General features: G+C 41.9%; 2 protein-coding genes across 3 annotated transcripts; both read right to left on the reverse strand.

Moving 5' to 3' along the window:
* Positions 1-609: 609 nt before the first annotated feature.
* On the reverse strand, positions 610-4,232 carry LOC118310458 (leptin receptor gene-related protein). The gene is made up of 4 exons (XM_035633402.1): positions 4,072-4,232; positions 3,693-3,768; positions 2,616-2,802; positions 610-2,073 (listed from the first exon to the last, which is right to left on the reverse strand). The coding sequence occupies exons 1-4, from the start codon at positions 4,085-4,087 to the stop codon at positions 1,957-1,959; spliced, it is 396 nt and encodes a 131-aa protein (XP_035489295.1). The 5' UTR covers positions 4,088-4,232; the 3' UTR covers positions 610-1,956.
* A 1,901-nt stretch (positions 4,233-6,133) lies between these two features.
* On the reverse strand, positions 6,134-13,063 carry LOC118311354 (phosphoglucomutase-1-like). Of its 2 annotated transcripts, none has more exons than XM_035635150.2 (11): positions 12,395-13,063; positions 10,638-10,800; positions 10,193-10,339; positions 9,810-9,935; positions 8,609-8,799; positions 8,290-8,444; positions 7,942-8,057; positions 7,705-7,840; positions 6,813-6,996; positions 6,519-6,603; positions 6,134-6,396 (listed from the first exon to the last, which is right to left on the reverse strand). In XM_035635150.2, the coding sequence occupies exons 1-10, from the start codon at positions 12,650-12,652 to the stop codon at positions 6,556-6,558; spliced, it is 1,524 nt and encodes a 507-aa protein (XP_035491043.1). In that variant the 5' UTR covers positions 12,653-13,063; the 3' UTR covers positions 6,134-6,396; positions 6,519-6,555. The 2 variants fall into 2 exon arrangements, with proteins under 2 accessions (XP_035491043.1, XP_035491042.1); XM_035635149.2 differs by having other exon boundaries at positions 6,519-6,647.
* Positions 13,064-13,122: the final 59 nt, after the last annotated feature.

Consider the following 13,122-nt stretch of genomic DNA (forward strand, 5'->3'; position numbering starts at 1 on the left):
ACTGGAGGCGGGTATAGCGCAGATGTTTTTCATAGAAATAACTCGTTCCCAGAGTGTGGGTTCTCTATGTTTGCGGAGGAAATGCGCTCCACTTTACACACAAAGTGGTGAGGCCGCTTCAGTGCATTCCTGACACACGTGAACAGAGAGTGAAATTAAACCACTCAAGTTCGCTGCAGCTGCCTGGTCGATTTCCATCACAGTCTAAATAAGCCTGAATATATAATTTTTGGCTTTTATCATTCTTTTGTTTCACAGCTTTCTCAAAACTGACACTATTGTTGATTCTGTAATATTAATATTGTGTTCTTGCAAAGGGCAAAACAAACAGGTTCCCAAAGGAATGTCTTTCAGTGAAAATGATCGGCTTCTAGGCCGAACAGAGCTGTTTTACATGCTGCTTGTTGAATATTGCATACGTATCTAAATTATTGAGCAGCTATTCACAGCTGAATTTCTGTCAGTCAGGCCGAAGATTCACTTGCAAAGTCTGGTCAGACAGAAATGTCCCAAATACACAGTCACCCACACACAACCCTCTCTAAGTCTCCACGGAAGCGGTTACTCGCCACGTCATCAGCAGTAAAACAGCGAGATGGAGCCTGTGCGTTGGTTTTACTATACAGAGAGCTTTAATCAATGTTAGATAACAAAATGCAGGATCTTATAAAATTTCGAGAACTCTTCGGCAATAGTTAGTGTTTTAAAAGTCAGGGTGTGGGAGGCACAAGAGAAAGAGCTTCCTTCCAATTTAACATGTCAGTTGTGAGATATTGGGGAAATTATACAGGACACTAGAACATAATTATTCAAAATAAAAACTATCTTTGAAAGTCTCTGAAGAGGGGGGCCAACTTTACAAGCAGAGCCTCGTAATACTTGCTACTGACAATGACAGAACCTTAGGATGTGGCATTGACTTACACTTACAGATTTCAATGGCCCTTGATAATGAACCACAGAACAACCGGTCACAACTCAAACAGTGACAGTTTTGCTACTTAACAATTTGCACAGGCACTTACGACGGAGTTTGCAGGTTAAGCCCTCTCCATTAGGATGAAGTACACTCGGTCTAAATTAAAAAAACAAAAACATACATGTACAGCATTAACCATTCAACATGTAAAAATATATATTTCACAAACCGATAACATGATCTGTTGTCATTGTTATGACGTTCTTTGTAATCTGTGGGAATATCAAGCAAATGTAGGGTTCACACAATCGCTGGGCATAAATGCTTAGATGCGTGACACTCACTAAACAGTGCTTCCTCAAACCCCTCTGCTAGTTTCAGAGGATCGTGCTGATGCATAGTACAGATCAAAACCAGAGGTGACTGTGCTTCATTTTTGCGGTCTAAAAACAATCTTTGGTGAGCATGTAAACAGTTGCACCAAAACAAAAAAGTAAGGCTTCAAAAATGCACATTTCAATACAAATATATATGTATATATATATTCTACGAGTCCTACAACTAGTTGTCAGATACCATTGATTAAGATAACTTGCCCTGCCTTTAGACTTAGAACTGCATACAGAGCTTATAACAAGCAAAGCCATAGTTCAGTATACCCCCCTTGAACAGCGAGAACAGATAATAAAGTGAGCTTTGTGGTGTCCTTAAAAAACTGAGTTATTAGTGATATTGATTAACTGAAGCAAAATAAAACAGCAGGGGGCAGCAATGAGCGCGGTGATTTGGGGGTTGAAACAAAGGCGAGACGAGCTAAAATACAAAGGTTACAGTGGATAGTGGTGGTGTTAAAGCATAAACAGGGTATAGGCGTTGGTCTTTCCCTGGTTCCAGACATAAGGCACATTAATAGTAAATTTGACATTTTGCAGCCTGATCACCATTGAGCACAGGACACATACGACCCTTAGTCGGCAGTTAATCCATTCTACTATCCACCCATCCATCCCTCTGTGCGTCCACTGTCCAAAGGCACTCTACCACTGCTCCCAGCTGAAGTCATCCCCGCCACCAAACACAACAAAAAAGCCAAGGATGGTGAGGAAGATGACAGCGTTCCCTGTCATCACAAGACCGCAGGCCCCCCACTGGATCTGCAAGAGAGAAATACCTTAATCGCAAAGGCTAAAAGAAAGAAGAGCCCGACCGATATGGATTTTTGGGGGCCGATGCCGATATTGATATTTGGGAGTACAAAATTCCCGATAGCCATACATCGGCCGTGTATATATATTTTTGAATTATTAAGATGTCGTTATCAAACCTTTATGACAAAGACATGTTATTGAGGCTTGATGTTTTAGATTAAGCATGAACTTTATCATAAAAAATACAAACTGAGAATACAAATACAACCAAATACATAGAACTAAATGTAAACATAAATACACATTTAAAGACTCAAATCAGCCGAAAATATGTCTGTGACAGGCTAATATCGTCCGACCGATATCTGCTTGCTTTCACACTGCAATGTTGACATACAAGTCTTCAGTTCTTTTCTAAAGATAGAGTGTGAGGCAAATGTGCTTAAAATATGCTGATGTGGAGCAAGACAGCATAGATGCATCTACACACAAAGAGATAAACAACCGCCCCCGAGAGATCTTTCAACGAGGGTAGAGAGAGAACTCACTGTATTAATGCGGGCCAGGACAATAGGGAGCCCGAAAGATGAAACAACGATGCCAGTTGTTAAGAAGTAGGCCAGTTCTCTGCATGCGTTGCTGGAGGAGTCGGTGTCGTCGCTGAGGCGTCTGGATATGAAGGTCGGGATGGGGCTCAATATGTAGAAGATCAGTACAAAAAGCGGCCAGTATACCCTGCAAAGATAGTGGGGGGGGGGGGGGGGGGGGGGGGGGGGGCAGTTAAAGGGATGGTTTGCTTTTAATGACAAACAATGGCCTGCAGGGGTGTTAGATAAAAATGAATTATTAAGTGGGGGGAAAAATGCAACTACACACAACAGAGTGAAACACTTTAAATGGGCACTCCACAGATTTTACCCATGAAACTCATTTTACCCATCAGGAGAAATACAATCACGCCTGTAAAAAAATAATCCTGTGATGTCCTTGGTGACTCGAGGAGATTTCCCAAGTTTGAGAAAAATAATCCTGGTGACATCAGAGTTGTCTCCGCTTGGGCTCGAGGAGTTGTCTTTTATGCAGACATGATTGTGATAAACAATATTATCGTCTTTTTAAGACCTTTTTAATTTAATGCTGAATCATGTCTTGGTCGTTGTGCTACATGAATTGTTTCGCCCTCTGAGAGAAAAGTTATCCAAAGTTCTGACTTGCGTTCAGGCCTCGGACCAAACCAGCGATTTGTAGACACGGTGCCTTGAGAAAAATACTAAGAAATACATATTTTCTGACATTTCGTGGACCAAACCAGTGATCGATCGGTCATACGACGAGAACGGACGAGAGGACAAGGAGCAGCGAGACCGCTGTTGACATGCATTCTTACGTCAACACACACGGACGTGGACACAATGGCTGATAGAGGTCAATAAAAAAAATGATTGAGTTCATACTCCACACGTACGGTACGATGAGTCGATAACGCAATCATCGCGACAGGCCCGAGTTCTTGCTGGTGGCTGTTGTTCAATGATCCGCACGGTGCCTGTAGGACTCAATGATACTGTACGTGTTCCATCGAGCCCTGGCCTCACAGTGAAACCGAGTTATGAGGATGGACATACCCGTACTGCTCCAGTGCACAGCCCAGCAGCAGAAACGTCAGTCCGATCGCACCACTGAAGGACAACCCGACCAGCGCTGCGGGAAGAAGAGAAGCACGAGATACATTCAATCACATGAGATGCTCTGGTTCGAACCTGCAACGACAAACAACGCGGGCTTGTGGCATTCATTTCTTGTGGGGGGAAATAATGATAATAACTTCATAATGACTTCTTTAACAAGGAAATGTGATCTTGGCGTCCGCGCGCTGCGTTACAATGATAGGTTTCGAAAGGATTCAGCAGAGGTTTATAAAACAACAACAACAAAAAAACTAGCTTAACAAAGTTGCTGCATCCCCCGACGACGACGAGCAACGACTACTTGCTCAACAAATACCTTTGATTCCGGCCATTGGATGTGTGACACGGTTCTTTTGTTTCTTCCCTGTTTCTGTTTTCTGTTCTTGTCGTGTCGCTGTTTACGTGCTCGTTCTCTCCCTGTTGTCGGAGCGGCGACTTCCTGCTTCCTCCATAGGGTCCGTCTCTGATGTCAGGTGACTTGTCTTAAAGCTGCAGTACACCGCGCTCAGCGGTGGGGCGGGCTCGTGCTCGTGCTCGTGCTCGTGGGCAGGGCTGGGTCAGATTACTTTGGAAATGTGATCAGTTACTGACTACAAATTGCATGGCAGTTTCTGTAATAGGTAGCGTAATCCATTGGACTACAAAAACATTGTTATCTAATCTGAATGCGTTTGGACCACTTCAGAATCAAACATTGAAAATATTGCACCTTATACTTTTTGAAAATAATGGACACAACCACAAAACATATGAGTTCTACAAATGAACTCTTTAAATCTCTTTAAACATCGAAAAAAATGTCAATGCAAATTAATGAATTTAGCATATTCAGCAGTGGTTCTATATATATATTCATGTTTTAAACAATTTTTTGTTTAGGAAGTTTGAGGAACTTGTATTAGGGTATTTCCACTGTGTACAACTTTTTACTTCTCCTCAACATTTCAAATATAAACATACTTTCAACTGTGTACTTTCTCAGTCGATTAACTTCTTCACACAAAACTTATTGTTTCAATATATTACCATTACTGTTATCGTTGTCATTGTTTCAAGGTGATATAATACTCAATATCATAGTATATTATATTATATTATTCGTAGTAATGATATAATGTCTTTTATTGCATATTGTAATTTTCTCTGACTTGCTGCTGCTCACGACATCTCTGTCACTTCAGACGGAATCGCTCTACCTCCTGTAAATTTGTGTATTCTGTGTCTTTTTGCTCTTATATTCTGTGTCTAATAGCTTTATATAGTTCTTTTTTAATTTATTCCATATAGTATTCTTATTCTGTTTAATTTTATTGTCTTCTTATTCAAACCTATACTCATTCTGTCTTTGAGCTGCTGTAATACTCGAGTTTGCCTCATAGGACCAATATCAATATCCAATCTTATAAAGATGTCCTTATAAATTAAACTACCCAACAGAGAATTTAAAATAGCTACTTGAGTAAAAGGTCAGAATTCCTTCTCAACCACTGTGTTTTATGTAATGGTTGTACATTATACACTAGTATATATTATTTATAGTATTAACATTAAAAATTGTTAAAGTTGCATTTCTCTGGTTAGTATTGTGGAACTGCCAATTACATATTTGCCAATATTTTTGGCAAATAAGCTTTTGTCACAGATTACATTTTTCATTTCACACTAGGAAAAGCACAGTAGTAAAGAATACAATTAATAAAGACATACTTCAAAGGGTATGAGTCATCATAGAGCTGACTAGATGTTAGCGGACAGATGCTGCTGCTGTCCAGATTGGAAACCATGCAGCCACCACAGTTGATATTTTCTCTTCTTGTCACAGCTTATGTGTCTCCTACGTCACCTCAGGTGTTGGCCAATAAAAGCTGACGTTTTGGTAATAAGCTGTGCAAAATTATTCAAACTCTTGCCTTAAAATGTTGTTGATGCTGTTCTTTGTAATTTTTTTTAGGACAGTTAATGCCAAAATGGAAGGATGTGTCTGTGTTTACGCTGGCATGTTGTCACTCATCCTCCAGCGCCCACAGACTCGACTTCAATTTCAGGTTGTTATTCGCTGATGAGTTTTCATTTTCCTGAATGACAGAGTGAGTATGATCCAAATAATAATTTGAGGCTTCACGGCAGTTAACACCCCCTTCTTTTCTTTGAAAATGAGCACTGGCTGCGCGAGGAATTGTTATTCATGTGTCAAACTCTATGTTGCCTTCTCATTTTCGTCAAAATCCACCTCTTCACAGCCTTTATAGCATTCCTTCCTGCAAAACCATAACACCGACACCCCCATCTGTAAGAAGGGAGTTTTCAGACAGGAACTGAAACTGCTGTTTTCAAAACTCATGCTTTGTTAAAATAGGACAAACCCACAGGAACACATAAACCCAAAAATAAAAAGCTGTTTAATATGTTACAGTCATTGAAAATAGCTCAAACTAGAATGCAAACTAAAGCATGTTGTAAAGCTACACTTGGAATTCAAGCTCTGCTCATACACAAATCTGGAAAGAAGAGGGCATCACTTCAGCCATGATGGATTTAAAAACGGGAGGAATCATGTGATGACCGATGGGCCGCTTCGGCCTGTCCTGTGGTGGAGCTGGGAAATCTTCAGAGCGATTGTTGCCAGGGATGCCAGCATCACCTGTCCCAAACAAAGGCCATTACATAAGAGCCTTAAGCACCTGGCTGCCACACGCCATACATTCACTCATGACTTATTATTATTTTTCTTAGTCTTGAAATTTCCATAATTAGATATTTTACCTGGGTGTCTTCAAAAAGCAGCTCCTTCTCGTAGCTGTCAATGTAGATTCGCACTGTTGCCCCGGCACGACCGGTCCCACTGAGTCTGTAGATGATTCGAGAACCATCAGAGAAGATAATCCGCAGACCCTGCAGCGAAAACAGCCCAGCACAGATCATGTGAAGCTTAGGATTTGCCGGCAAAGCAGATGCTGAAAAGAGTCTAAATGCTCAGTGACCACTGGATATACTGTATCCTGTATCAGTACACATACGTCATTATTATAGAAGTACAGCCCAGTGTGTGTCATGTACCTGGTTCCTGGAGATGGTGCTGTCTACGGGATCTGTGTACTCAAAGTTGTCCGCTTTTTCCACTTGGTAGACTTTGTCTTCCACAGCAAATCTCTGCTTCAGGAAGGATTTGTCGGCGATCATGATCTCCACGTCCTCCATCATCTCACAGGCTGCGTCTATGTCGACATTCTCATAGTCATATCTGGAACACAAAAGCAGATTTTTAATAACCGAGTAAGAAGTGCTACATTCATTAGTTCCTTGATCACATCCTCGTCTTGATGCTTTGATTCTTATAATCTTCATTACGGCAGTCAAAAATTTAAAATAGCCTCAAAATGTTTAATAAGAAGGTTTGCCACCATAGAACAGCTTTAGCTGCAATATCCACTGAATTTTTCCCTCAGTGATTAAAGATTAAGTATATGAATATAAGATAGCAGAGAAAACATTTATACGACAGATTCATTTGAGTTTTTATATGTTATTTATGAAATCGATAGGTATCATTAGCTTCAGGTTGAAGATATATATGTTTGCATAGTGGTGACACTAGAGGTACACTATGTAAGAGCCCCGACACAATCATTTTATATTTTAATTTTCTGTACACAGTAAGGTTTGAATGAATATATAATGACATGTGTTCTCCACCAGATGTCAGTCATGGCCTGCATGCATACTTACAATAGCCTCACTAACATATAAGATAAATAACGTGAAACATCTTTTCACTGAAATAATTAATTCCCCGTTTCCTGTTTCTCAGTTAGTCATTGTATTGCTGTCCTCTTGAATAATGTCCTTGTTATTTCAGAACATTTTGCAGTGAGTGAGATGAGAAATTAAAGAAATTGGTCCAAAATTGTCAAAGTAGCCCATAGGGGCGTGTCCAACGTTCCCGCCTCACCTGGTGAAGTAATTTCTTCCATATTTTAGCCAATGGTTCTTAACAATCTCCTCCACACTCTGCCTTCTGTTGGCCAAGATGGAGAGCCATGCCAGCACGGCCCAAAGCCCATCTTTCTCCCGAATATGGTCTCCGCCTGAAAGATGATATGATGACGGCTTCTTTTCCACTCCTACGGTGTTTCGGTTAAGATTAAGCATCTTTTGTACCAATGACGTGCTAAAGGGGATACATTACCTGTACCGAAGCTTTCCTCTCCACAGAGAGACAGCCGGCCTGCGTCCATGAGGTTCCCAAAGAACTTCCACCCAGTGGGAGTTTCATATAGCTCTATTTTTGTTGCCCTGGCTACTCTGAAGGGAAATACAGTGAAAGCGTATTCTAAGACCTTTGAAACGCCAATAGAAGGCAATATTGAAACAACATGATAAATTCATACATGACCAGGTATATATCTTTGTTGTACAGCTGCAGAGATGATTAATTGTATAATCTTAGCTCTAAGTTTTGACTTGGCCACAACTTGGAAAATCAAAGGCTCATTGGTTCTGACAGTGATAGGTGAATGCCAGGCCAAAGTTTTACCTGTCTAAGGCTGCACTTGTGGGCATGCTGCGAGCGAAGCCTCTCACCCCTGTTTGCTGGAAGTACGGGATGCAAAAGATGTTATCAGCAATCACAGCCACAGAGTCGGATGGGGTGACGAAAAAGCCGTGCTTACCGAGGACCATGTTGCGGTCCTACAAGGGCACACAGCCAGTCAGAAGTTGGAAGTCAAGTTCTTTGCTTCAAGGCCCAGGTTCTGGACATGAATGTGAAATTACTTTTTTTTTTTCTCCTCGATATTCATTTTATAAACTCTTAAAGAGCAGGAAACAAAGAAATAACATATAGTTGCACCCACCCCATCGCCATCAAAAGCTGCACCGAAATCATACTGTCCTTCTCTCATGCTCTCAACCAGATCCACAGCGTAGGTGGGGTTAGGGTCGGGGTGTTGACCCCCGAAATCCTCCATGGGGACACAGTTAATGGCAGAACTGGCAGGGCAGCCCAGCTCCTCACACAGAATTCTCCTCACATACGGCCCTACCACTGGGGAGCAGGCAGAGGTGAGAAGAGACAGGGATAAGACAACTCATATGAAGGCAATAGCATTTCTACGATTACAGCAAGAATTTGACATTTCAGGAAGAAAAGCAAATAACATAGCTCTGTTTGAGAGTAAATAAAACTGAGAGGAAGATCAGGTTTACAGAGTTGAGGATGTGTGATTTATAGTCAAAGTACCCTCATGGTAAAAATACTTGTCATGCCTTTCTGTGAGGGAGTCCGTATTGTTATTGTGGTGGTGGTGGTGTATGTGTAAGGAATCTGAGGGGATTGGGGGCACTGTTCAACCTTTAGTTTCAGTTTCAGTGTTTGGGGGCTCTCGAAATAGCTTTAGTAACCCAATCATCAGGAATTGTTCTGAAGTTCCTACAACACCATGTCACCTCTCCAACTGCGAGAACAAAGTCTGGAACAACACTCTGTTTCTTTGTCACACTGGCACACTTTGCTCGTTGCCAGCACAGCTCAGATTGGATAGTGTTTGCGACTGATAAGCACTCGCGTAAATGGATTCACCAAAACATTATGCAATAGTGGATGTTTTGGTGACTGGGGAGGCCAACCAGATACCTGTGTGCTGACTGGTGGCTCGACTCGTCCTTCGCATTTGACCTTACCCAAACAAGTGAGCAACATCATGGACGTGTTGTTTGGCCTGATAACATATGACTCAGTTAGAAAGTCACACAATACTGAGCCTAAGTAGAATGAGAAGAATCTACACCCACCGGCCTGTGTGCCCCTATTATTTTGTTGAGAAGTCAAATGTGCTTTCGTTGAAAGAGAAATGGGAGGGGAAAAAGGGGATGGTAAGTTGAACGGCTCTATACAGTTCTACGTATACTCCCAACAAAAAAAAGAGTTAATTAATACAACAATAAAACCAGCAGAGTCAAGAATATTTGACAAATGTCAAATTTGTATCTTAGAAGGTGATTATGTCTCTGTCATTTGTTCCCAGTGTAAAGGGAGACGACATGCTCTCCTCTCACCTCCGTGCATGGCGTCGAGTCTTATCTTGATGCGGTTCTCTCCAGACAGAAGCTCCTTCAGGGCGGCAAAGTCAAAGATATTCCTCAACAGGTTCGCGTAGGATTCCACCGAGTCCACAATTTCCACTGGACGGACAAGCACAAATGAGAAAGAAAAGTGTGTTGACTTGTCAGTGAACCTTTTGATTTGAGCTTGTGTTTTTTTTTTTTTATTATCAGCAGTTAATCAAATGAGTCGGAGTTTACATTTGACCACAGAGTTGTCAAGTATTTCTTTTTACACATGCAAAACTAAAGGAACGTTTCTGTGCTCGAGAATCCATTCGTATATTCATCTTCTCCCAACTTGATGTGATGGCTGACAGACTCTCGCTACACTTCACCGGTGAAGGGTTTGAACTTGTTCTCCAGATCGAACGTCTGCCTTCCCAGGGTTGTCAGATCCACTCGAAGTCCGGGGCAGATGGCGAACTCCTCGATGGTTCTGCTGATTTGAAAGATCTTGCTTGTGACAGCCTCCTGGGCTGGTCCTAGACGAAGAAGAAAAACCTTGGTTTTATATTGATATTCTCAAGTAGTGTACTTCAGAACCAAACAGTCAGTATACTGATACTACCATGGCAATGGGCAGTGTTTTTTTATTTTTGTAAAACTACTCTGAGGTGCTCGAACTTTGTTCCAGATTTATGCACCAAGTCTCAAACTTCATCCCTGAGTGCAGTGCGACGTGTCTGAATGAGGCCCTACGGTCTCGTTAAACTTCTCTCCTGACACTATTTTGCACTTGGCTGATGCTCCTGCATTCATCCTCCTCTCCAGTTACCATACCTCCGTTTGCAGTGTTGAACCTAATGCCAAAGTCTCCATCGGGTCCACCAGGGTTATGGCTGGCAGTGAGGACGATGCCGCCAATGGCTTTGTGTTTCCGGATCACGCAGGAGACGGCCGGTGTGGACATTATCCCGTGGTGTCCAATGATCAGACGGCCCACCTGGGGAAAAGTCGCACAGGTGTGCGTGTGTGTGTGAGTCGGCTGGAGTGAGCATGAATCTTAAAATATCTGAGTGGTGGCAGGGTGGGGAACTGCTGTCACGCTTCTTCCTTAAAGTAAGCAGGATCAGAATTTCAATTAACAGTTGGGGTGCGTCAAGAGCAAGCTCGGTCATGCGTCAAGTGTATTTTGAATCCCACTAAAAGTTTACCATCCATCCAAGAAAGCGCCGGAGGCTCAAAGCTTTCGTAATATAAACCCGAGGACCACAGGGAGTCCACGACTGGTGCTGGCAGGACAGTAGACAACAAAACAGGTTTCACATGTTTCTATTTGAAAGCAGACGACTAGCCAGGAGCTGCAGCGTTTAACCTTTAATTCCATAGTGTTAAATTGTTTTGGTCTTGTATTGCATTACATTTTCTTTTCCTCTCTCGGTGTCTTGCATTGCTTGTGGCTCACAGAGGCTTATGCAAATGTCAACATGCCAATATGGGGACAATGACAATGCTAGGTAATATTTACATAATGTTTGCAAACTTATATGTTAGTATGCAAACTTTTGCCAAATAGCAAACAGAAGTTGGTAGGATGTAGTTTTGTTGGTATTAAGTCATAAACCAGAATGGAAACAAAACGATGATGGTACTAGATAAAAAGTTAAATTCATCCTGAAGCGTGCAAAGCTGAAGAGATTCATACTGCAGAGAAATATCAGTCTGGACAAAAGTGGTGAATGGTCCAACCAATTGACTGACATCGATATCCTTAGAGCAAGGCAGATGTACAGTATACAAGTGACCTCAGTTCACTTTTCAAAATCTAATGTCATCAACTTTCCCATGAGCATAAACGTTCATTTTCAATCGTCGAAATACAGTAAAATGAAAATAAAGGTCCACTTAGTGTTTTTGTCATGAGCTTTTCAGTTGTTTCACTTCAGCACACATAGTTTACTCAGCTGCTTGTGCAGATGAATAAATCATAAAAGTTACTGATCTCCAGCAACTTCGACTGATCAAATTCATTTTGGACTTCTTCCACTTATAATTTGGGAAGACCGTGCAATATGGTTCAGAGCTCCGGTGAAATACGATGAGTTGAGTTTGGTTTTTCAATCCCAATTCATTTAATGCAAAAATAAATTCTTTATGATTAAGATATATTTAGAATTTATGTCTATCAGTGAGTCTAAACTATGAACAATGTTTTACTTTTCATCTAAATGAATCTAATTGTGATTTTCTCAAATATCTCAAAAAACACCAATAAATTTGGTTGTTTGAAGTTTTTAATTGTTCCCTCAACTAGTTTGATAAAGGCTATTTTTTTTATTATTGAAAATAGATAAATAAATACATCCATGTGTCAAATCTGCAGGTGAAGTCAGATGAGACATGAAGCAGGTAAAACCAATGAAAATGTGATAATAACAGGTGATGAGGGCAGGTGACACTGACATTTATGAGGTGATCTGCACACAGTGACACATCTACCTGCTTGCACACGCTTAACAGCATGCACACAAACAAACAAACACACACACACACACACACACACACACACACACACACACACACATGGCGACACTGACCCCGTTGGCAGCTGCCATCTGCACAATGACCTCAATAGCTGTTCGATTAAAGAAGCGTCCATCTCCCCCGACTACGACTGTAGAACCCTGGCGGTCGCGCAGGTCAATGGAGGAGAAGATGCTCTGGACGAAGTTGTGCAGATAGTTCCTCCTGGACTGAAACACAGAAACCCTTTTCCTCAGGCCGCTGGTCCCGGGTCTCTGGTCAGGGTAGGGGGCTGTAGCGATGGTCAACACTTGCAGAGGACTGTTGTCCATTGTCTCAACTGGAAGATCCAACCTATGTTGTGGCGTAAAAAGCTGGGGAACCTCTTGTTTGGAGGAAAAGCCCCTGTCAGTATAAACATGGGGGAATGGTACGCAGGGGCAGAAGAGGAGAGTCAAATCCTGACTCCTCCTTTTATTTCACTAAAAGCAGGGGGTTACACTGGTTCTTCTGCAATCCCAAAATAACCTTTCAAACTAATGTGTGTGCAGAGGCGGTAACTGAAGACGCTCCTTCCTGCACACATGTGCAGGAGGATCACTGTCAAGGCTGCAGGCCGAGTCACATCAAGTGGAGTGTGCTTGTGTTTGTGTGTGTGTGTGTGTGTGTGTGTGTGTGTGTTTGGGTGTGTCTGACTGGAAGTTACCGAGGTGCTATGGGAGCAATTTGTCCATCTGTGAAGGCTGCAGCTGTGCTTGGAGAAATGATACGCAAAAAGGAGAAGGATGACATCTCTCATCGT

The sequence above is a fragment of the Scophthalmus maximus genome, chromosome 5 (genome assembly GCF_022379125.1).
Source record: "Scophthalmus maximus strain ysfricsl-2021 chromosome 5, ASM2237912v1, whole genome shotgun sequence".
Taxonomy (NCBI): Eukaryota; Metazoa; Chordata; class Actinopteri; order Pleuronectiformes; family Scophthalmidae; genus Scophthalmus; species Scophthalmus maximus.